Source organism: Protopterus annectens, chromosome 9.part0 (assembly GCF_019279795.1).
Source record: "Protopterus annectens isolate FY-2018-M chromosome 9.part0, PAN1.0, whole genome shotgun sequence".
Taxonomy (NCBI): domain Eukaryota; kingdom Metazoa; phylum Chordata; order Ceratodontiformes; family Protopteridae; genus Protopterus; species Protopterus annectens.
The window spans coordinates 521,820,574-521,845,113 of NC_056743.1; the positions used below are offsets into that span (position 1 = coordinate 521,820,574).

Here is a 24,540-nt window from a genome sequence, read left to right on the forward strand (position 1 = left end):
TAGTCCATTTATTCTCCTATATACAATTGCTCTAGTTTAAATATTTCATAATTTTTTAACATTATTTGAAATGTTCTTCATCTTCTTGTTAATATCACAGTTTAAATCCTCAGTTATTGTTACCAACAAGTTTATTACTACACTGGGCATCAATTTTTCAAACAACTCCTCCTCCTCTTTCACTGTAGTATATGCATAAATACACAACTAATCTATACAAAATATCTCTTATCCTTGCATCTAAAGCAATTGTTCTTCTTGACACTACTATAAAGTCTAACATCGTTACCTCATTCATTTTCCATGTGCAGCCATTTCTAAACATATAGCCACCCTATACTATTTTATACCGCCATATTCCCATTATTTTGTTCTATAAACTGAGTATCCAATAAAATAATCACTCCCTGCTCTTGCTTCTTACACATCACCTTCTTGTTTTGTATTTAACACCATTCTCATTATCATCACCTTCTTGTATTGTATTTAACACCATTCTCATTATCATCACCTTCTTCTATTGTATTTAACACCATTCTCATTATCATCACCTTCTTGTATTTAACGCCATTCTCATTATCATCACCTTCTTGTATTGTATTTAACGCCATTCTCATTATCATCACCTTCTTGTATTGTATTTAACGCCATTCTCATTATCATCACCTTCTTGTATTGTATTTAACGCCATTCTCATTATCTGCTAGATTCCTGACATTTTCTTTCTTTTTATTTTTTGTGGGAAGTTTTTTCCTTGTTCTACCTTTAACTCCTTTACAAATAGCGATCGGTTAATAATCCTGCTGTTTTCATTTTCTGTTTCCCCTTCAGATCCTTCTTCTTCCACTAACACCTCAAATGTATTTTCAATAACTTCTTTTTCTTGTAGCCGTGTTTGCTCCTCCTCTGATCCTTGTCTTGTCACGTCTACGTTTTTATCAGTATCACCGCCCTCAATGTCTTCCTGAACTAGTTGCACTACCATATTAGTAACATTTTCCTCCTTTACTCCCTTTCTCCTTCCCCATTTTCCTTCTATTCACTAGAAACAAAAGTGACCATTGTATGCCACCTTATGACTCTGCGTAATATAACCTATTTTTTCTATACTTCTGATGCTATTAGCACATTCATTAAATGATCAGTATTCCGTTGATGCAATTCATGTAATTGTCTTTGGGTATTATTAATTAGGTTTTCAGTATTAGGATCGGGTTTCTCTTCATACGTCTTTTCTAAGTCTATTAAGTCAGCCACTAAATTACTTTCTCTTTCTAATGCAACTTTTTTGAGATAGGAAGCTATTTGGATAAGGATTCCCCTAATCTGTGTTTTGCAAGCCGCCCATTGAATGTCATACGGAATATTTATGTCTTCCATGCTATTATTTAGCTGTGTTAAAATGTTAGACACTTCCCGAATAATCTCTGAGTTATATAATAGGTTATTATTCAAAGACCAGTTACAATTTTTGCCCCTTTTAACCAAGTTAGTGGGCAAAAGGAGCTTTAAGGTGATTCTGGAGTGATCCGAGAAGTGTCTTGGTTCCACATGATATTTAATATCTCCTTCCACCAGTGATTCTGAAATAAGGAAAATTATTCTACATACGAACTGAAATGCATAGCCAAATACTTAGACTGGGCATAATTCCCATCCAAAGTTTTACAAAGTATTATTGCAAATAAACAGAAAATGGGTATAATTTTGCTTCTTCATCACCAGGATAATGTATTTAAGTTTGATACCCAAATACTTGAGCTATTTCACCTGATTTATTTTGAATTATATAGCATGAATAGCCAACAATCCTTCCCCGATGACATAGCAGAATTCCTTGATAAAATAACATTCCCTAAATTAAGTAAACAGTATATCCACTTGCCTTACAAGAAGTGACTGATGCCATAGGAAAACTGAAAAAAGGGAAAGCACCCGGCCTGGATGGATACACCTCAGAATTTTATAAAACTTTTATCGTAACCCTATCACCTACATTACTGAAAGTATACAATCACATTAACATTTATGGAATATCTGATTATCATCTATGTCAAGCAAAGTTCTTCATTAGCAGTCTTCAAGAAAAATCTTGATGAGTGGATGGGAAATAGGAAATACACTCCAACCCCGGGGATCACTTCTGTGTCTGCTTGACAGTGGCACAGGAAAATAACTTTCTTGTGTGGTATAAGCCATGGAAACTCGTTGGCTAGGCTTACATAGGCCCTTGGGCCAATAGCCTTGTACCTACCTATGAACCTATTAGAAATAGTTTGTAGTGTTCATGTGTTTCGCATTTTCTACTGGAACAGCGATTTTGGGAAAAAAAATCGCTTTTTTCAGCTTTCGTGGTTTTGGGTTCGATGTTGTAACATTCGAAGTTTTGACAGTTCGATGTTATGATATAGATCCATCCTGGCCAGATTTTATCTTGTCATTAATCCCTCCTCCTCAGGGTGGCCGCGGTGGTGCAGCGGTTAGCGTTGCTGCCTCACAGCAAGAGGTTCTCTGGTTCAATCCTCTGCTGGTCTGCCTTCTGTGCAGAGTCTGCATGTCCTCCCTGTGGTCTTGTGGATTTCCTCCAGGTGCTACGATTTCCTCCCACATCCCAAAGACATGCTGAAGGTGGATTGGACACTCTAAATTGGCCCTAGGTATGAGTGTGTGCGTGTGCCTTCTGTGGAAGGTTGGGCGCCGGGCTGGCAACTCGACACCATAAAACTCCACTGTCAATCATGAGCAGACAGGTGATCTGCTGTGGCAACCCCTAACTTGGGACAAGCTGAAAGAAGAAGAATTAATCCCTCCTCAGGTCTCTCATGAAAAGAAGCTGCTGGCCTGTGTGGGGATAACCCCATCAACAAAGGATAAATAAACAAAATAAATGAAATTAGCACAAGGTTCAATACCTGAAGGAGCTAACATATGTACATCTAATAGTAAAAAGTATGTGAAAAAGTTTACAGTTATGTGTGGGAATGTTAACCATAAGTTCTGGAATGTATTTAGAACAATGCCACTAGAAACTGCCCTAGAACACTTTAATAGCATAGTCTTATAGACTAACATAGTCTTATAGACCTTAAACTCCAACCCACACTATGGCTAACAATAGAATGAGATCAAGAAATTCTGAACCTTAATGGTTTGGAAAGATGTATGTACCCCAGTTTATTTATTTATTTTTATAATTAAAATCTACAAGCAATATAACAGGCTTAGAATCAAAGCTGTAGGTTGCAGTGTCGGCATATAGTTGCTAACAAAGATGCTGCAAGGTTATATCTCAACCAGTTTAATGCAAAACACACACAGAATTTAGCACTTTTGTCCCTCTACTAAACATGACTTCATCAGGACAATTAGTTGTACTAGATCACTTTCTTATGTACACAAATTAAAATCACATGTCTACCTATATAACCTAAAAACAGCTCACCAAACATTTATTACACATAAAATATTACCATACTGTTGGTGCTAGATTATTAAGTATCTTTTAAGCACATTGCTACCCATTGTATAATACAAGAATTTTACTTAAGTGTACATGTAATAAAAACCTGGCCATTTATTCCGGGAGGATTTTCAGCATTTGCTCAAAGTTGCAAGCACAATTCATGTGCCTCCAACCTTTCACAACATGCCCCCCAACCCCACAGATTAACATCAACTCTTTCCAATTGCAAAAAAAAATATATATATATGTTCAGGGCACTTTTCTATATGTTTATATAGAGCATCAGAGCCATGTTAAACCCATGCTTTCTTTTAATATCCTACATATGCTCATATATTCTATCACACAGGCTCCTTTCCCTTTTGCCAGTAAAAAATCCCATGCACTTCATACATTCAACAGTGTATACCACCCCTATATATATCCACAATTATAATGATCCATGCCAAACACTATTCCAAACATCTCACCATTTACATGAGCTTCCTACAAAATACATGAACATTGATTGCATCTATCACATGACCCCTCTTGCTTCTAACATGGCATGTTTGTATCTCAGTATAATTCTTAAAACATTTGCCATTTTTACAAACAAACTTTGGCTTAATCCCCAGGGTGTTAATAATCTCTTCACTATGCAGAAAAACTATTCCAGTTTTTATACAAAACACCCCTGATGGGACCAGAATCAATAGTGTAAGATATCACCATATCCTTGGTGAAAGATTCAACAGGCACTTTATCCTTATACAAGGTATTCTCAGTATTACCCAACACAAGCTAATACACTCAGTCCCTTCATTTATTGAGACCACCTCAGTAACTATGATATCCCAGAAACTCATGGGGTATCTTCAATTAAATAACACATTTGGCAGCACCCCTACCTTACGATTAAGGGTATTAAACTTGGATATCATCCTTTACAATCACACCATTTGGCCCTTGACTACAGCTTTTTACTGAAAAGGTGGATGGCAACTATCATAGTGTAGCAAAGAATTAGAATATATCGTTTTCCAAAAAAATATTGCATATGAAATTCTTATTAATCATATCCTTGGTAATTTCCACATACAGATCACATAAACCATCAGATTTCATACTACAGGTAAAATTAAAAAATGAGTAGTACAATCAATATACTTAATAAATTCCTCCAACTTTTCCGTAGTGCCATTCCGTAAAATATATAGATCATCCAGAAATCTAGTCTATAACGACCAACAGATATTATATTATGAGTTGAGAACAAACTTATTTTCCCATTGTGCCATAATAACATTAGCAAATATTAGCGCAAATGTGGCCCCATCATTACTCCAGAAATCTGATGAAAAAAGGCACCTTCAAAATAGATAAAATTATTAGTTAACCCCATTTCCATTAACTCATTCAGCATTTAACTACTATATACAATTCTTCAACATTAATTAAGAAATCGTAAAGCCGTTCAGGACCCACTGAATACGGGATCACCGAAAATACATTTTTAACATTATTGACAACATATACTATATCATCATTATACAAATCTTTAACTTCCTCAAAAGTTACTATATCATCATTATACAAATCTTTAACTTCCTCAGAAGTCCCACAAGTACTTAAGAATGCAATGAAACTGTCCACACACATAATTTTTCAGTTTAAAATGCTATCTGATGTGTTTTAACTTCAACAATGGGTCTGAAATCCAAAATATTTGTGGGTACAGTAGGTTTAACTACCCTTAAATAATCATGCAGAGCACCATCAATTTGTCCCGGAAAAAAAAAAAAGTCATGCAAATATTAATCAATGTTATAAGCAATATTAAAAAATTAAGATACACTTTCTCATAAAAATAATCATATAAAATTTTACACATCTTATCAATATATTCAGCTTGATTCATAATTACTAATCACCACACTTTTATCAGGTTTCATAACCCTTAAATTCCTATCACAAATGCTGTTTAACAAATCTCTCTCATCTTGATTTATATTAAACCAGGACTGTTGGCTCCTTTGCTTCAACACTGTTCTTATAGTATCTTCACATATCCTTTCAGACAAATACACTACAGGGTGTGAGGGAAGATTAAAAATACTAAGTATATATAACCCAGAGGAAACATTGTCACTATTACCAAAGAGCAAAGTTCAATTTCCTGGTGAATAATTTTTAATCCAGCAAAACATCTGATACTTGTGCTCTTTCAGCCAAATCAAAAGTATGTTCAATAGAAATCAACTGACTACTATAATTAAAATATTAAAATCTTCATTATTTAAAATAATGTCCACTCGCTTTATTTCCTAGTCATCTGAGGTGTAATTGACTTCTCCCCCTCCTGTTGGACCTTTTCGTTGACTGTAGATTCCATACCAGATAACTCAAATCAACTAAGTTTGATTGAGATTCCTTAAACACTCAGAGCACCGCAGAGGTAGATAATCTAAAGAGGTCTCACTCTAGGTATTATGTGCAACACCAGATGTATCCCAATCAATTTCACACTCATCGCTGTAATCATAAGGATCATGCAACTTGTCTCTAATAATTTTTTTGTTACCTTGAAAGGCAGGGTGGGAGACATTAAATGGCCAGGTTTCTATTACATGTACAGTGAAGCTAAATTCTTATACAATATAGTGGGTAATGTGTTTATAGACACTTGCTGTTGAAGCATCATCAACATACTAATAGTTTATGTGTAAATAATGCTGTTTAGTTATATTTTTATGTTATGAAGGTGGGCATGTGATTTGAATTTGTGTATACAAGGAAGTGATATAGTGTTACTTAATTGTTCTGATGAAGTCTTGTTTATTGGAGAGACAGCACCAAACTTTGTTTGTTTTATATTAAACTGTTTGAGAAATAATCCTGTGGTGTATTTTTTGTTAGTTGTTATTATAATGGGCTGCTCTGTAATGTAGGCTGCAAATGTTGACAAGACGCATAGTAGGGAAATATTTCCATATAATACAACTTTGTAAGTAGTAAACTGAGTTCACTGATGTAGAGGGATAAAGTCCTGACTGTGACCCAGGCTCATGAAGCTGGAAGAACCACAGAGCAGTAGGTGAGACATGTGTAACCTACATCAGAGTTCTGACCTGGGAGGGGGAGTTGTGGTGGCTTGTTCTCCTGTGCTTACCTGCAAATCAGAACAGGTCTCAGAGAGACAGACATGAACAAGTCAACCAAAGCAAGTGTGATAACCCTTGCAGCGATAGGTCAAGGAACAGGCAAGTCTTTATAGCGGGGGAACAAGTGGCCCCTCTGCAGGGTACCCTGACAGTGGCTCTGCAGTAGGGCCTTGCTTTGTGTGGAGTGAATGGACTAGCAGCAGTTTTCACCCCATGAGGAATGAATGGGCCAATAGACCATGGGGAGTTGACAGCCATCAGGCAGTAAGGCATCAGAAAAAGAGGAAATTCAAAACATAATGACCAGATGACCATTTGAGGAAAACTGCAAAGATATAGCAAGTGAATCTACCAGTTTGTAAAATGAGTGGAAGGCAGTGCTATGGCAACAGGATTATGATTATACTTTTATTACATCTAACGTTTCCTAACCTAACCGGTATTATAGAAAGTGAAAGCCAGATTTCTGGAATGAGGTATCATGCAAATTATTAGTTTGGCATTTTCTCTTAAATGGCATGTGGTATATCTGATAAAATCTTGAAAGACAAAACATTTATGATTCCATTTCATGTATTTTATTTTTCCATTTCCATACTGCAAATGTAATTACTTTATTTTTAAATATGGTATTACATCATAGTGAATTAAAGTAATGGGTTGAATTTTAAAATGAGTTTTGCTTGAAGCAAGATGTTACCTTGACCCTTCTTCTGCAGCTAGTATGGGGGGAATAATTCCTAAAGAATATTTGCACACTTCCCTACATAGTTTATGTAAATTAAGTAGCACACAGTGCTTCATGGGTAGAGCCAGCCATACTCCTAATTCCATCAGTGTCAGTTTAGCTACTTTCTCTTATACTGAAGAGTGTATAAATTGCTGGAGTTGTATACATTAAATCGTATGTGCTGTTTGAAATGCCTCCTTGCTGAAAAATGTTTAAGCCCCCACACAGTCAGTCATAAAGTATAGGTGATGGGCTGGCAAGTTGCATCGGTGTCTCTTAAAATTGATAGGTATAGCTGTATACTAAAGGCATTTCTGCATATCCGAACGTAAACTGATAGCTTTTACAATAATTACTTTAAATTTCAAATGCAATGGACTTGCCATTCTTATATGCATATCAGAATGCTTTATAGTACATACTGGTGCATTAATGTAATAATCTGTTGTACTGCAGATAACTAAGCCAACAACTTCTTCCCAGCATGCCTGTCTCTCACAATACACAGACTATACTCTTATTTGCTACTCTGGTGGCCCAAACTGTCTTCAACAAATAATATATGATGCCTTTAACTCCACTGAAAGCTGGCTCCAACATGCTCAATCCAGAAAATATAAAATAAAATACTTGCATAGCCTTGGCAAAAGAAACTTCAAAATTCCCTCCCTAAACAAGACTGATATTGAAGTAATATCACATACTGAATTACTGGGTGTGACCATAGATGATAGCCTAAAATTCAACTGGCATATTCTAAATGCAATTAAAAAAAACCCACCAAAAGTAAAGTTTATTTATTTTACATTTTTGACCTTGATAGTCCGACTGGATTCATGTCCATTTTCAGCAGAGGCCCGGGGAGAAAAGCTCCAAGGTAAACAGAAACAATGAAGACTTATTACAGATATGGTATTGACAAAGGATACATAAGCAAGCATGAATAGACAAGTTTACAGGTTAGAGTTACATTTTCATATAATAAAATTAAACAGTAGTTTTATTACTAGATTACTCACATTCATGATGAAAGTTATGCAGGCTTGTTGCAGTGGCAAAGCCAGTTTAGTTTTAAATTGGCCTATTGAGGGGAGCAAAGTAATATCAGCTGGAAGTGAGTTCCAGGCTCTGCCTGCAGACTTTGCAAAGAGGGAGTCACTGGCTGCATTGTTAATTTTGATTGTCTGAATTACTAATCTATTTGAGGATTGAAGCAGTCTCATTGTTATAGGGGATGATAATATTTTTAAGAGCTGGTGTATTATCTGGATTATGGAGGATTTTATTAGCCATAATCAGAAGGTTATATTGGATTGACTGGGAAGTTCTAGCCAACCAAGCTGGTTAAGGTTGATGCAGTGATGTGTTCTAAAAGGCAGGCCAGTGACAAACCTGGCAATGTGATTGTAGCAGGTTAACATTCTATTAAGTACAGACTTGTTTAGATTAGAGAGAAGGGGAAGCATATAGAAGTGTTGAAAGTAGGTGAGAGCGGGCTATGGCCATCTTAGCTGGTGGGGTTAGGAAGGCTTTTATTCTATACAGTGACCCAAGTTTTTTATTGATGGCCTTGATCGATTGGTTTAAATGTAGGTCAAATTTTAGGTTATTATCAATAATGACACCTAGTAGTTTTGTAGAGGGGTCGGGGGAGATTGTAGTGCCATCTTTTACATTTATGGTAAAGGTAAAGGCAGCAGACCTTTGTGTTGGTGACAATAACAGCATTTTAGTTTTTTGGAGATTTAGTAACAGTTGACGTTACGAGAGCCAGTTTTCTATAGTATTAAAGGTGGACTGGGTAACTGAGCAAATCAGGGTTGAGTCATCAGCGTATTGGATACAGATGACATTTGGGATGACAGTATACAAGTCATTAATAAAGATGGAAAACAGTAGAGGCCCTAATATGGAACCTTGTGGTACTCCAAGGGTGTTATGTAATAGGTTAGAGAGCTTGTTTTGCCAGAGAACAGCCTGCTGTCTCCCACTGAGGTAGGATTTAAACCATTGAAGGGCTTTAGAATCTATACAGAAAGTTTGCAGGGTGTGAATCAAAAGTTGGTGGTCCACAATGTCAAATGCCTTGGAAAGATCCAAGAAGAGGGCTGAGGATATGTGATCATTGTTATGGTTATTGTTTATAGTATGGGTACAAGCTAGTAGGGCTGAAGTCATGCTGTGTTGTGGATTGAAGCCATGTTGGGTATCAGCCATGAGGTGATTCTGGATTAGGTGGTGCATGAGTTGTTTGTGTATACATTTTTCCATAATCTTTGCAAGTGGAGAAAGTATAGCTATTGGTCTGTAACTGGAGAATTCAGTGGGGGAACCTCCTTTATTTAGTGGGATTACATACAATGTTTTCCAAATGGTGGGAATTTTAGCCTCTACTATGGAACAATTAATTAGTATTGATACTGGATAGACAATGGCATCAGCTGATTTTTGAAGGTACTCGGTGGGGAGTTGGTCAGTGGAGTGTGTGGTGGGTTTTCATTTTTTGATCAAGGTACAGATAAGTGATGTGGACACTGGTTGGAAGCTGAACGAGAGTAGGTTCCTAGGGGTGGTACTATCATGGCCAGGGGAGCTACAAGGTAATTGGCTAGCTAGGGCTTGAATTGTCTCAGTAAAGAAATGGTTAAAACTGTCTGAAACATCCTCAGTGGATTTATAAATGGTAGCAACGGGGATAGGGGTAGACGTTTTTCCAGGATGAAGTAGATTATTGAGACCTGCCCAGAACTTCTGGGGATTGCTCTGGTTTGCTGTCTGTAAATTACAGTAGTAGTGTTTTTTGTCTTGTAAAATGGATTTTTTAGTTTCATTCCTAGCTTGCCTATATTTAACATGATGTGCAGCGCCACAGAGCCCATAATTTGTTTCTACTGGTAGTTTTTAGTCTAGAATCTTTAGAAAGCCATGGTGCAGTTTTTGCTTTTGTTTGTTTTGAGCGGGCAGGTGCATGCAAATCAAGGATTTCAATAAATTTGTTGTTAAAATATGCAACTGCCTCCTCTAAGGGGAAGTGTTTTAGCACTGACCAGTTACAGGAGTTAAGTTCCTGTTGGAATTTGGCAGGGTCAAAGTCTTTTTTGTTTCTGACGTTTCTGAGTAAGGGTTGTTGGGGATTAATGGCTTTTTGCTTAACTATATAAGTGAGAAGGTGATCACTTAGGTCATCGGGGAGGGTACCAGTGGTGTACAGTTGGGGGTTACTATTTACGAGTACCCAGTCGGGTATGCTTTCTTTTTGGTTGGGTTTACCTACCCTGGTAGGGGTGGTTATGATTTGTGTAAATGCATGCAGGTTAATGTGGGTAGAAGGGGATTCTGAGGAACAGGTGTCCCAGTCTATGTTAAAGTCTCCAAGTAGTAGGGTTTCTTGGGGGTAATGACATGATAGCCAGTGTAGGGTGTCTTCAAGTGTGGCTTTATTATTACCCAGGGGAATATACATACAGATGATGCTGATGCATTTACTTTTGTTAAGTTGCAATCTAGTGGCAAGAATTTCGGAGTTATTAATCGGAGGTGGTCGAGTAACATCTATGGTCACATTCAACTCAGATTTGTAGAGTATAGCTATCACACCCCCTTCCTGGAAACATGATCCCTAACACTGACTCTGTGTTTTCTTAGGCTTTGGTATGTATTTAGTGTTAACTTAATGGTTGTATTTTAAACTGAATTTTTAAGCTGCATTTCTAAACTGTATTTTGCACCAAGTTATAGACTGTGTTTAGACTGTATTTGATACTCCTACAGGGTATTTGTTAGCTGCAGGTTATGGGTTCAGAGTATCATTTTCAGGGCTATGTGTGGGAGAGCAGAGTGAACATACAATATTCAGGGTTGAATTTTAAGTTAAGACTTAATGTTATAGAATTCTAGGGGCAAACTAGTTTATTTAAGAACATAGAGGGAGCCAAATTTCTATGGGGGACAGACTAAAGGTGCCTTTAGACCCAGGTCAGCAGTATACAGTGCATAGTATTTCACTACATTGTAAGGTATTAACCTTAGCCAGTTGTAGGTCGGACTTCAGGAAACTTGTATATGGGTACAGTTTCTCAGGGTAGCATCCTTCAGGCAGGAGATTCTTTTAATTAGATAGTTTGAGGGGGTCTGCCTTAGCCAGTTGTAGGTCGGACTTCAGGAAACTTTTATATGGGTACAGTTTCTAGGGAAGCATCCTTCAGGCAGGAAATTCTTTTAATTAGATAGTTTGAAGGGGTCTGCCAGATTATAAAAACAAGGCTGTCGACTAGGTCAGGAAGCACCTACATGACAACAATCCTTCTAATAACTTATACTAAAAGTTAACACTTATCTATGGAGCACCCATCCTTTCTCTAAACCTCTAAAAGCAAAACTTGTGCAATGCCTTATAACCAGATGGCACACTTTAACGCATACAAAACTTGTGTAGTGTTATAACCAGATGGCACAATTTAATGCATACAAAACTTGTGCAGTGTTATAACCAGGTAGCACACTTTAATGCATACAAAGCTTGTGCAATGTTATAACCCGATGGCACACTTTAATGCATACAAAACTTGTGTAGTGTTATAACCAGATGGCACAATTTAATACATACGAAACTTGTGCAATGCTATAACCCGATAGCACACTTTGATGCATACAAAACTTGTGTAGGGTTATAACCAGATGGCACACTTTAATGCATACAAAACTTGTGCAGTGTTATAATCGGATGGCACACTTTAATGCATACAAAACTTGTGCAATGTTATAACCAGATGGCACACTATAATGCATACAAAACTTGTGCAATGTTATAACCAGATGGCACACTTTAATGATTACAAAACTCGTGCAGTGTTATAACCAGATGGCACACTTTAATGCATACAAAACTCATGCAGTGTTTTAACCAGATGGCACACTGTAATGCATACATAACTTGTGCAATGTTATAACCAGATGGCACAATATAATGCATACAAAACTTGTGCAATGTTATAACCAGATGGTACACTTTAATGCATACAAAACTTGTGCAATGTTATAATCAGACGGCACACTTTAATGCATAAAAAGCCACCAGTGTACCACACTAAAAGAAATAAATTTATTAGAACTACCTCACCATCTTTTACATCCAGTTAATGACAGCACAAAAAATAATGGGCAGTCCTTCAGTCTGCTCAGCTCTTAGAGTAATTCTCCAAAATTATACCCCACAACATCTTTTATGATCAAATAATAAACAACTCCTTATCATAAACAAAGTAAAAAAACTGCAGGATATTCCCTATACTCTGACTCAGTAACAAAATCCTGAAACATGCTCCCTATAACAATCAGGATATCAAATAACCTCCATAGGCTCCAAACTTTAAAAACATGACTAATTCCTGGGCCCTACTTATGCTTCACAGCAGGCAAGTCCCAACCGATAATGCATCTTTTCTTTCACACCACCTTCATCTTCTAACCACAGTTGTTTTTCTCTCTCTCTGTACTGTCTTGTAACCATCCTCTCCCTTCATTTCCTCTGGATATAATCAATTTCATTTTTGATTTTTCTAAATTACTATCACTCTCACTGCCTTACCCCACACTCCTGTTCCACTGAAAATCGTACTTGCTTGTTTTGCTATGAAAGTACATATCTTTGAAATACTCACTTGTAATTTTTAAATGTTTCTCTACTAACTGTATATACATAGTGTGGTATTCATAGCCATTATGTGAAAGTGTGAAGGAAATCAGTATCACGAAGAAGTGCAGCAAAGGTATGATCCATAGAGGCTGTTTATGCCAATGCACAATGGGCATAAATAGTCATTAGCAAATGAAGTTATAATGAGCATTAAATGAGAAATTATGTAAAACCGTGTATGCTATTAAGTCCAAAACCAAAAAAAAAACACATTAAAACAGCAGGAATGTAATTTGTTAAGCACTTTTGTTCTTTAATATACAGCAGTTCATTAGAATATCAGAATACACTCAACAGTCTGTTTAAATAACATTCGTAACACATCAAGTGACTGTGATGGGAGAACTCATGCAATAAAAAAAATAATTTAAAAACATATAAATGTTTTAAATAGCATTTAATATGCATACTTTCACTAATATACCCCCTCTTAAAATGTCAGTTAGATGATCTAACACACTAAAACAAGCTTATTAAAATGTGCACAGGCGGTGCTATGTTTGGCTAAAGCTTTATTCAAGTATCTTTTTTTCTTTATAGTTGAAGCATGTTTTCGTATCCATTCACATAGCTGTCTAGTAGTTTTGCCTGTATAGAATGCTCAACTTGTGATCATAGCTGCGTATACAAACATTTATATCTAACAGTCAAAATATTTATTAGTATAAAAGAACTGATCCTTACATAAGTTAAAAAATATTTTCTTTATGTATGTTTTCACACCATTTACCCTGTAACATGGAAAACTACCTTTATTACTGATATTAACTATCTTACAACATTCATTTTTTTCTAACTTGCTTTTCAATTTCAGAAGCCTACTAATAGTGAAAGTAGGTTAATGCCCTAACATTACAGCCACATCTTTGTTACCTAATATTACTTTCCGATTACATGTAATTATCTGTTTTGAAACTGTCCAGACTAATAATAGGCATTTTAAAACTATTATGTCCATTATTATTATACTGACTTCAGAATGACTTTTAATAGAGCTTAACCCATATCTCAGCATAGGGGGATACATAGTATATCTATGATTTACCATTTCTTTAACTATAGTAATTACTAAAGAATTCATACCCCCTTTCTAAAAATAAATCTGATATAAAATGTACTTCTTGATGAAAAATATCATCTGATGTCAATCTAGAAGCTCTGACAAACTGTCCTTTTTTAAGAAATTACTACACTTACTAGAATGTAAATAATTGCTTACAAAATAGTGTAAATAATTTTCTGCAAAACCTCTTCCACTATTACTGAATCTTAAAAATGCTGTCCTTTTATTATTTCAGTAATAAAAATATCTATATGATGTACTTTACCTTTCAATATAAAAAAATCACCAATAAAATGTTTATAAAAATTCACGTTGTCCCGGCTCCCTTTAAATAACTCACACCAACACCAAAAGACAGTTGATGATCTACCAATTATTAACTTTATTCACATAAAACAATGAATAACTGGAAACTTCACATTCTTTCAAACAACCTCAGGACAGAGTATCTACTCATCCTGGCCAAGTCATTCATCAGGGCAGTGTACCCACTCACCCTGACCAAACCTTAAACGGGCAGTGTACCTGCTCACCCCTTTCAAATTAAGCAGTGCCCAAATAAGCTCACTTATTGTCAAGCAGCCTCCAGTAACTCACTTGATCCTCAAACTCAACGCCATCAACACTCTCACCTAGAAGTGAATCAGAAGAAGGCAATCCTGTCCCTCTTCTCCACCATTGTACTAACAGCAAACAAGCTAACACAACATGAAAATGGGAGGGAGGGTCAACAACTCATGCCAAAATGTCACCCCTCTTCCTCTGCTGCCAAGCTATAAAAGCAAAGTCCCTTCCTAAACCTACATCACTTCCCCTAACTCTCCAAGCCAATTAACCCATTGATGCCCAGAGCCCAGCTACCTGTCTAACTTGCACCAAAACCCCCACCCTCCCTCCTTCCCCATTCCTCCTATACTACCCCACCTCCCCCTTATCCCCCAAAGAGGGTCCTGGACAAATTGATTGGTCCCAAACCTCATTTATTGAATATAGGATGTTTATATAAAAAAATAGCTTCCCAATTTGCCGTCACCATGTTGGAAAAGTCTGGAGCTACTGTTGTTGTCACAGCTACTTGATTCTTTTGATGATAGATTTGATCATCAAAGACAAAATAATTATATTAAGTACCAAATCCATGTATTCTATATGTATATCTTGTAAAATAGAGGTATACAATGATTCAACATTTAATACCAACATGGTGATCTATTATATTCCTTCAAATTTTCTAAAAAAATGCCAAGAATCTTTAATATAATAAATAATGGTTGTACCCCAGGGTTTAGAACACTGTCAACATATATAAAAATAAATTCAGGCTTAGAACCAGTGTTAGCCACAGATGGCCGAAAATGAGGATTAGATAATCTTTGTGTACTTTGGGCACTTCAAACATTTGTCCCATTCTGGGATCATCAACTGGTAAAAAATTAAATAACTTGTATGCAATAAAACCTTGTTCCATGAGTTTATACAAAGCATTGTCTATCGATTTGTAAATACATAAAACTTGTATAAGCGTAACATCATCATGTTCTTACATTGATCACCTTCCACATTCATAACAACTGTCCCACTGCCTTTACTGGCTTTCATAATATGGTTGATATTGATATGGATGATATGGTTGATCGCCAACTTCTAATCCACACCCTGAAAACATTCTGTCTAAATACTAAAGCCCTTCAATGGTTACAATCTTATCTGAGTGGCAAGACAGCAGGCTGTCCTTTGGCAAAACAAACTATCTAACCTCCTACCCAGCTCCCTTGGTGTACCCCAGGGCTCTATACTAGGGCCCCTTCTGTTCTCCATTTTCATCAATGACCTTTATACTGTTATACCAAAAGTCAGCTGTATCCAATATGCTGACGACTCCACCCTGATCTGCTCGGCCACATCCCAGACAGAACTATGGTCAGCTACCCAAAGCACCATCAACATAATAGAAAACTGGCTTTCTGGTCATCGTCTGATCTTAACCCCCCCCCCCCCCAAAAAAAAACTGTTACTTTTCTCACCAACTCTTAGGTCCACCGCATTTACCTTTACCATAAAATCCAATAATGGCACTATAATCAGCCCAGACACCTCTACAAAACTACTAGGTGTTATCATAGATCATCTTAAATTCGATCTACATGTTAATCAAACCATCAAAACCATCAATAAAAAACTAGGGTCACTTTACAGGATAAAAGCCTTCTTAACCCCACCTGCAAAAATTGCCATAGCTCGCTGTCACCTACTTTCAACTCTCCTGTACACATCCCCTTTACTTACTAATCTAAACAAGTCTGTTCTCAACAAACTCTCCATCTGGTACAACCGCATTGCCAGATTTGCCACTGGTCTGCCTTATAGGACACACCACTGTATCAATCTAAACTAGCTTGGGTGGCTAAAACTGCCCAACTTGATCCAGTATAACCAATGGATTATGTCTTATAAAATCCTTTACAATCCAGACAATACTCCTGCATTTAAAAACATTATCACCTCCTATAACAATCCCAGACCTCTTCGATCTTCAAACAGACTGCTAGTTCAGTCTATCAAAACAAATAACTCAGCCGGTGACTCTCTCTTTGCCAACTGTGCCGGTAGATCCTGGAACTCACTCCCAGCTGATATTACTTTACTTACCACCCTGAGTCAATTTACGGTAATAGTCAAACAATATTTGACAATAAACTGGCTATGTCAATGTACAAAACCTCAATATGCAGAAAAAGAGCCACCAAATGGGTAAAGTACCACCTAACAATGTAGAAAGCAAACCAAAATGAAGAGAAAGGATGGTACTCCACAACATTTGAAGCTGAGCCACAGTATAAAAATCCAAAAAATCCTTTATTTGAAATCAAGTAAGTGCTTTTGCGTTGGCATCAACCTTTCGAAATATCTTAAACAGAGCTCCATATAAATACTATCACTTATTTAAAACAACCAATGAAATCCCAACCAAGTAAATTTAATTAAAAAAACTCTTAAAGTGCCCTCACTTACATACACATCTCACTGATATATTTAATGGCAATGAACCACATAAAAGTTTAAAATACATCATCAGACATATAGGACATATATTCTAATGCAAAGCAATTAACTATAACAGACTTATGATACAGTATAAAACTTCATGTCAATATTTCAAACAATCAACGAAATCCTAACTGAATAAATTTAATTAAAAAACTCTTAAAGTGCCCTCGCTTACATACACACCTCACTGATGTATTTATTAGCAATGAACTACATAAAAGTTTAAAACACATCATAAGCATATAGGCAGTAAATATAATCAGACATCTGGGTCATATATTCTCATGCAAAGCAATTAACTATAACAAACTGTATATTACAGTATAAGGCTTCATGTCAATGCTTAAGGGAATGATCTTTAAGAAAGGGTTTCAAAGAAACCCCTATCATTCAGCCCAAGTCCTCTATCTGCTTGTAGTCTTATAATCCACTTGCCTTAGAGCAGGGCGAATGACATGATCCATCCCTTGGGTGATACACCTTCTTACCTCAAATCACTCAATACTTAATATAAATTCATAATGACATAAATGTTACCATATCTTTATATATTAAAGCAAACAAAAATGTAAATGATTTACAACAATGTAATACTGAAAGGGCAATACATACCATCTAGGTTTCCTACTCATATAAAAATAACAAAACATAAACGGAAAAAGAAGTAAGCAAATTAAAATGTAATGATTTCATTACTGAATTTTATTCACAATGGAAAGGAAATGTAAAAGCATTGCTTTAAAGAAAACGTATGTGGCAAAGCAATTTGGATAAACATAACTTGCCAGTAATATCAGTTCCAATAGTAATGTCCCTACAAGGTATTATTATTTTTTTTTTTTGGTGATGTCACATCCCAGAGGGTGAGGTTCGAAACCTGTACACCACTACCCTGAAGTTACATTCCTCATTATGGTGCTGGCACTTCCAGTGATGGCAGCTCCTATGAAAGCATGAGGCTGAGCTCTGAGCTGTTCTGCTATTAAGACCAAGGTAATGTTCAAACGTCTTAGGACTTTGTACCTGGATAAGATCAAATCCTATGTTTGTGGGTCAGACTGGAAGAAAATTGACAAATGGCACAAGTTGGGTGAGCACTTCTCAACTCTGACAGTGCAGTCATAGGTAGAATGATCAACAAAACTGTAGGCCTAACCAGCTGGCTGAGTAAGTATATCGGATAACAGTGAAAAGGCTAGAGTTCTATATTAAATATTTTTATTTTTTTTACAACCATATCAAATATAGGTTTAAAAACTAGATAAGCATTGAATAATTGAAGGTATATGCTAGAATAAAAGTATGTGTATTTGTATCTGCAAATATGTCTTTATATGTAATGTAATACTTGAGAAGGCATTAGCATATCTGTGTATAAAATGAAATGTTTTTGATAACATATTTTTTTGTTATAATAAAAATGTATCTGTATACACATGTATATAAATGTATATGTATTAGTAAAGAAATATCTGTAAGAAAGTTCATAAGTTCTTTCCCCAGTGTTCAGGCCTGAGTGTAGTCCAGGAACACTGCCCCATCAAAAATTGCAAGTCTAAACTTCACCTTCCCATCCAAAAGTGAAGCTGATATTTAAGAGAGGTCAAATCTGGGGACAATCTAATCTTAATTGGAAGCCGATTCCAAATCCTTGGAATAATTTGTGTCAGATATTTACTTCTTAAAGGTGTCTGTTAGGATTATTTAAATTTTGTACTTAATATTATCTATGATTTCTAATATTTTGAGTTGCCGTGATATTAAAAATTGCTTGCAACATATCGTCCTTATATAACCTATATGCACCAATTGCTTTACCTCAGAAATATCTCTATTGTAAAGAAAAAAGCTTTAATCCCTGACACATATACAATTACAATATATATGCTTGCACTTATTAATCAGCATATACCATACCATTAATACATGAACTATACATACTGCATCCATCTGTAGTAGTAAATTTGTTTTGTTTAATGAAAGTTAATTTTAAACTTTGTTAAAATGGGTCTATATTACCAGATCGAATGTTTAGGTTATCGAACACCTAAACATCGAACTGGTAATATTGAAACTAATAACTGTGAATGGCATAGGGAAAGATTTCCGTTGGCCACAAAAAAAAAAACAACTTTAAACCCAAGCAAAGTTGTGGGCTTCACCTGATGTTGGGGGCTGTGCCCGCTCACCCCCCTAACTTAATATACCAACTCCAAGATCGCTCTACAGTAGACAAAATGGCAAAGTCTGGCTAATGGCCAAGGGAATTCTTTCCCTGCATTAAATCATCCGTTCGCAGTTTTTTGCTTTCGATATTACCAGTTCGATGTTAAGGTGTTTAATAACCTAAACATCCAATCTGGTAATATAGACCCTGTTAAAACTTCCTTTCAGTTGTTACATTTTTATATGTGTACAGCTTCTGCCTTTGAGAGTAAGGTAAAACTGTGTTGCCTAAAGAAAATTCACAGGATATTACTTAAAACTGCAACTTAAGTATGCAAAAGTTGCAAAAGTTTATGGTAAAATTCCAGACAACATGCCACCCCAAACAGGCAAGCTGAGCACACATAACATATAAAAGTATAACAGTTTGAAGAAAAAGCACTTCTACTATTTTAACTTGCATTAAAATAAATATTAGCATGGATGGATTAGGTGTAATTCTGTATAACAATCTGTGTTTTACTGTGCAACAATAACTTTAAAAATCAATTTTGTATTTTTCAGAACTTGATAGGGTGACATTACAGTCTCTGAAAAATAATAAAAATGCTGTGATTACAGGAGCAGATAAAGGAAGGGCAATTATAATTTGCGGTTTTAAAAGTTGTTTGAGTCTAATAAACCTCTTCATTACCAGCTGTTCATGGTTCCAGTTATTTCTATTTTACTTGTTTGCAGTTATAATATGTGGTATAAGGAATTATTTTAAAGAAGCAGAAAGACCATTATCAGATCCGAAGATTTATTTCCCTATGTTTACTGATTTCGCCACCCTTTTTAACCAATAGTTGACTTTTTGACAGAGGCAGTGGAAAGTGGAATAATTTCTCATAAACAGATGGGGGAACGTAAGACAGATAATCCAAAACAACAATATACTTAGTTTCTACCTAAAATGTATAAAAAAGTGTTTCCCCTCCTGGTAGACCCATTGTCTCTGGAAGTGGCTCTTTAACAGAACCACCATATTCTTTTTCAGAACATTATTTAAAACCTATTGTGTCTCTTATTCCAGCATGACTTAAAGGCACAACCCATTTTTGAGTGTTCTGAAGGGGAAGATGGTTAGTAATGGGCATATCTGGTAACTTTGGATGTGAATGGCCTATAAACCAATATCCCACATCCAGGTGGAATAAAAGCAGTTAGACATTTTCGGATGAAGCATGGTTATTATAAATCAAAATTTAATAAATTTATTGTGGATTTGTTGCACTGCACATTAACAAAAATGTTTGTCTTCTTTCGGGAATATTGTATTTTCCAATGAGTGGAATGGCAATGGGGACTAATTTTTCCCCAATGTATAAAGAAATCTTTTTTTTTCCCACAGGAAAAAAATCATACGGAATCAGAATAACAATCTTTTGTTCTGTTTTATTGATTCTTGGTTTATTTATTTGGATGATTGTTGGTTAATATGGGAGGGAGGGTACAGATTCATTAAAGATCTTTGTTTCCTTTTTAAATTCCCACAGATTGTTATTAAGTTTGATGTTCAGTATGATCAGAAAACAGCAGATTTTTTGGGGATGTTCAGGAAAAAAAACTGGAAGATGGTTTTCTTAACACTATGGTTTCTAGAAAACCATAACACAGAAATTCATTACTATGGGTGGATAGCTGTCATCCGAAACATTCTCAAGTCAGTTTTTAAGGTTCATAATAAGTCTCATAATCACTATAAATTATGATAAGGAAGGAGAGGTCGAAGTAAAATCTTTTACTGAGAGATAATAATCAGAATACATTTTTGCAAGTTAGGATGAATGTTGGGAAATTGTCCAGAGAAGACACACTTGAGTATAAAGATCGGATGGATGAAGAGAAAGACATAAACTCTAGGTTTATATTAACACGTGGTTCCAATACATATAAAATTAAAGAAATCATACAAAAATATTGCGGCATCATGAGTAGTGATACACTTTTTGATTTTTGAAGACATAGTGGAAAATGTGTATTTTTGGTTATAAGAAGGAATGGGAGATCACTGCGATAATTCTATCGTTTTTAAATGTGAAAAAACATTGCCAGTTTGAGTGGGGACTGTGGAAATGTGTATCATGTAGTGATTGTATATACTGCCCAAATATTGTTAACACTAAACATCTGACTTCCATAAACCCTACTCAAACTTTTGAAACATGGGGCATGATCATTTGTGCTACATCTTGGATTATATACATAGTGATACGTTGTTGTGACAGTTTCTATGTTGGTCGCACTTCTGTGCCATGAAATTTCAGCTAACTGTACAGCTAAGTGATACAAAATATAAGAGAATGTAGTCCTTTGTATAAACATCAGTTGTGAAATACTACTGCTAAGTTTTCTTTTACTGGTATTGATTTAATATTGGGCAATGTAATTAATTTTTTTAAAAATGCTATTGTGAATCATCTGGAAAAATGGATTGCCATCTAGGTGCTTTATTAACCAGGGTTAAATGAAAAGTTTCAACATGTATTAACTGTAAAAGAAAGAGGTTTAATTATTGAGCACATATATTAGTATGAGTTTATTTTTTTAAATATGTTTTTATAAATACATAGTTAAATTCATTCAGTTAATTATTATTATATGCATTTTTTAATAGCTGTAATAAGTATATTAAGTCACCAGATGGCATCCAAGTAGCTTATACATAAGCTTATATGTTACAGATACTGGTATTTTAGTTGGGTAGGGGAAGTAATGTCTGTATTTAAATGTTTTAAGTGGGGTTCCCCACAACATTGATGAAGCCTTTTGGCAAAATTCTGGGTTTTTTGTGTGGATCATTCTATTTTTTTGTTTTGATGTCATTAAAGATTCAACTTGTCACTATTTGAGTGCTGTAATTGGTTTGGAGAACATATGTCTTTATCTATATTTATATCTATATGTGTGTGTTATTTTTGTCACAAAAAATCGCTTGTTTGTTTGTTAGTATATTCTCTTACAGTAAATGTTACACCAAAATAGTTCAGGTTTTGTTCCAGTAGATGCCTCCATAGAACTAGTTGTGGCTTTGTTTCCTCATGATCTTATATATAATTTGTGTGTGTGCATGTATATGCTTCCCTTCTTGTAGAGTTGTGGGTAAGTGGATATGCAGGATCACTTTGTATATTATTCTGGTTAGTATTTAAGTTTATTAATTTTGTTTAGTTTGGTCTATTAGTTCTGTGTGTCTTTGTGTGTATATGTGTGTCTATTGCGTTTCAGTGTGTTTCTGCATTCACGATATCTTGTGTGTGATGTCTTTTTTTATTTATTTTTTACTGTATTTTTATTTTTTTTTTAATCTGACTTTGTTCCATAGCTGTATCTTTAATTTATATTTTTTTGATGGTTTGTTGTTGGATTGAGCTGTTACTCTCTTTAGCAACACCAAAACACACGGCCATTTACTTTGCATTATGTTTCTAGGTTGTCTACATTGTTTGCCTTGAAGCAGCAGACTTGTTTTTCACTGGATCTACCATACCGAATAATACTGTATTGTGGAATGTTCATTCTCCATAGGTTTCTTGTTTTACTGTGTCCGTTTTTTAAACAACATCAAAGTTCTGTACAAATATATGCAGTTTAGATTATAACGGCTGTACAATGAGTTGTGACATAGTATATTTTAATGGTTACACAGCACTCAACATAAGAAGACATTGTTATCTTCTAAGTATTCCATGAGTATTTGGTTGTATCTTTAAGAGTTTACAACAACAGAAGAGTTTTGTGCCTCAATGGGAAGTACTTTTTGCTTGCTTTGAAACTATATTACTATTGTACTCCATACAAGTTAATTTAAATGCTACTTAAGAAAATGCAAGCAGTTTTGAAAATGTGCTTTTTATACTGGCAAACAGATATTTAACACAGTAGATCTGGTTGCCATTACATAAGCTGAAATGCATCATTGATAGACTTTATTGTTATTTGCTATTGTTTTCATTGTGAAATCTCACATACTCTACCAGAGGTCCTCCTTTCCACTAGAGACCTAGGAGTACATTAAAAAGGAGTTGCTTGCCTAGGGACAGAAATACACAATGGCAGTTTTATGGAGTTTGAGCACAAATCTCCAACTTTACTGTCTAACATCTTAACACTGATTGTGTGCTGCTTTCTGTGCTAACAAAATATTCAAATGTAAACTATGTTTTTGGGTTGCTTATAGAATCAAACCCCACCTTAAGGGAAACCTCTCATCATAAGCTGGCCAAAGTGCCAATTTGTGCTAGTTGTTTTGTGTTACACACATCAACACATTTAGGGGGTACATAGGACAGACCAGTACAAAGTTGTTTGCCTTGTTTGTTGTTTTCCTGAATAAAAGTTCTTGCATTTTGTATTTTGTTTTGTATTCATTTGTTTGTTATGTTTTCAGAATGTTTTAACTAACACTGTTTATATACACATGTATACATATAATAATTTTGTTTTTGTCCTAAAATCTGGATTTGCCATTCTTTCACAATATTTTTTGGGACACAACTGCCCAAGAGGAGGACTGTCCATAAAAGTGGGACAGGTGGTAACCCTATCATAAGCTTAAAGTAGCTCTGATCTTCAACTGCTTCTGACACTTTGAATGGTACAGTATACAGCAGAATATGAAGTCTGAGTCTTTGAAGATAAAATTTTTACTGACTTAAAATATAAAATGAAACATAAAATCTGCTTGAAAACATTGCCATACTGCCCCCGCCCCTCCCGTTACAGGTATCAGAGATCAATGTGTCCTTCATTTTGGGGGTCAATATCTATCATGGTTTCAACTACATTTTCAGTATCAGAAATGTCTATGCAATTATTTTTGTTGAGAAAATATTGAAAACTGTCTTTCAACATTTCCAACATAACCCACCATTTCCCTAGTAATTCCATTTTAAAAATACATGCTCCCACACAAGTTCAGCAAAATGCAGGGGAAATATTATTGAAAGGGATAATTAAGCTGATGCATGACTAGATATTAAGAGAGATATAAAACAGTCAGGAAGAATTCATTTCTCTGTCTTTTATTCATGCAGATTTCTTTTCATCTTGTTGGGTCCAACTGGAAAAGCAAAATCCTACAATGAAATTGGCAGAGCTATTGCTACACTTATGGTTGATGATGTAAGTCAAACCTACAGCCAGTTGTACTCTGTATGCTGCAAGTACAATTTCTGATATATGTAAAAC

The 24,540-nt window shown here is 35.4% G+C and overlaps 1 protein-coding gene across 2 annotated transcripts in view; it reads left to right on the forward strand.

The window, feature by feature from the left end:
- SLC4A5 (solute carrier family 4 member 5) overlaps nucleotides 1-24,540 on the forward strand; it is a 765,106-nt gene that overhangs the window by 353,948 nt on the left and 386,618 nt on the right. For both annotated transcript variants that reach the window (XM_044083082.1, XM_044083081.1), the window contains exon 8: nucleotides 24,387-24,474. In XM_044083082.1, the coding sequence (XP_043939017.1) occupies nucleotides 24,387-24,474 (88 nt within the window). The remainder of the gene's footprint in view (nucleotides 1-24,386; nucleotides 24,475-24,540) is intronic.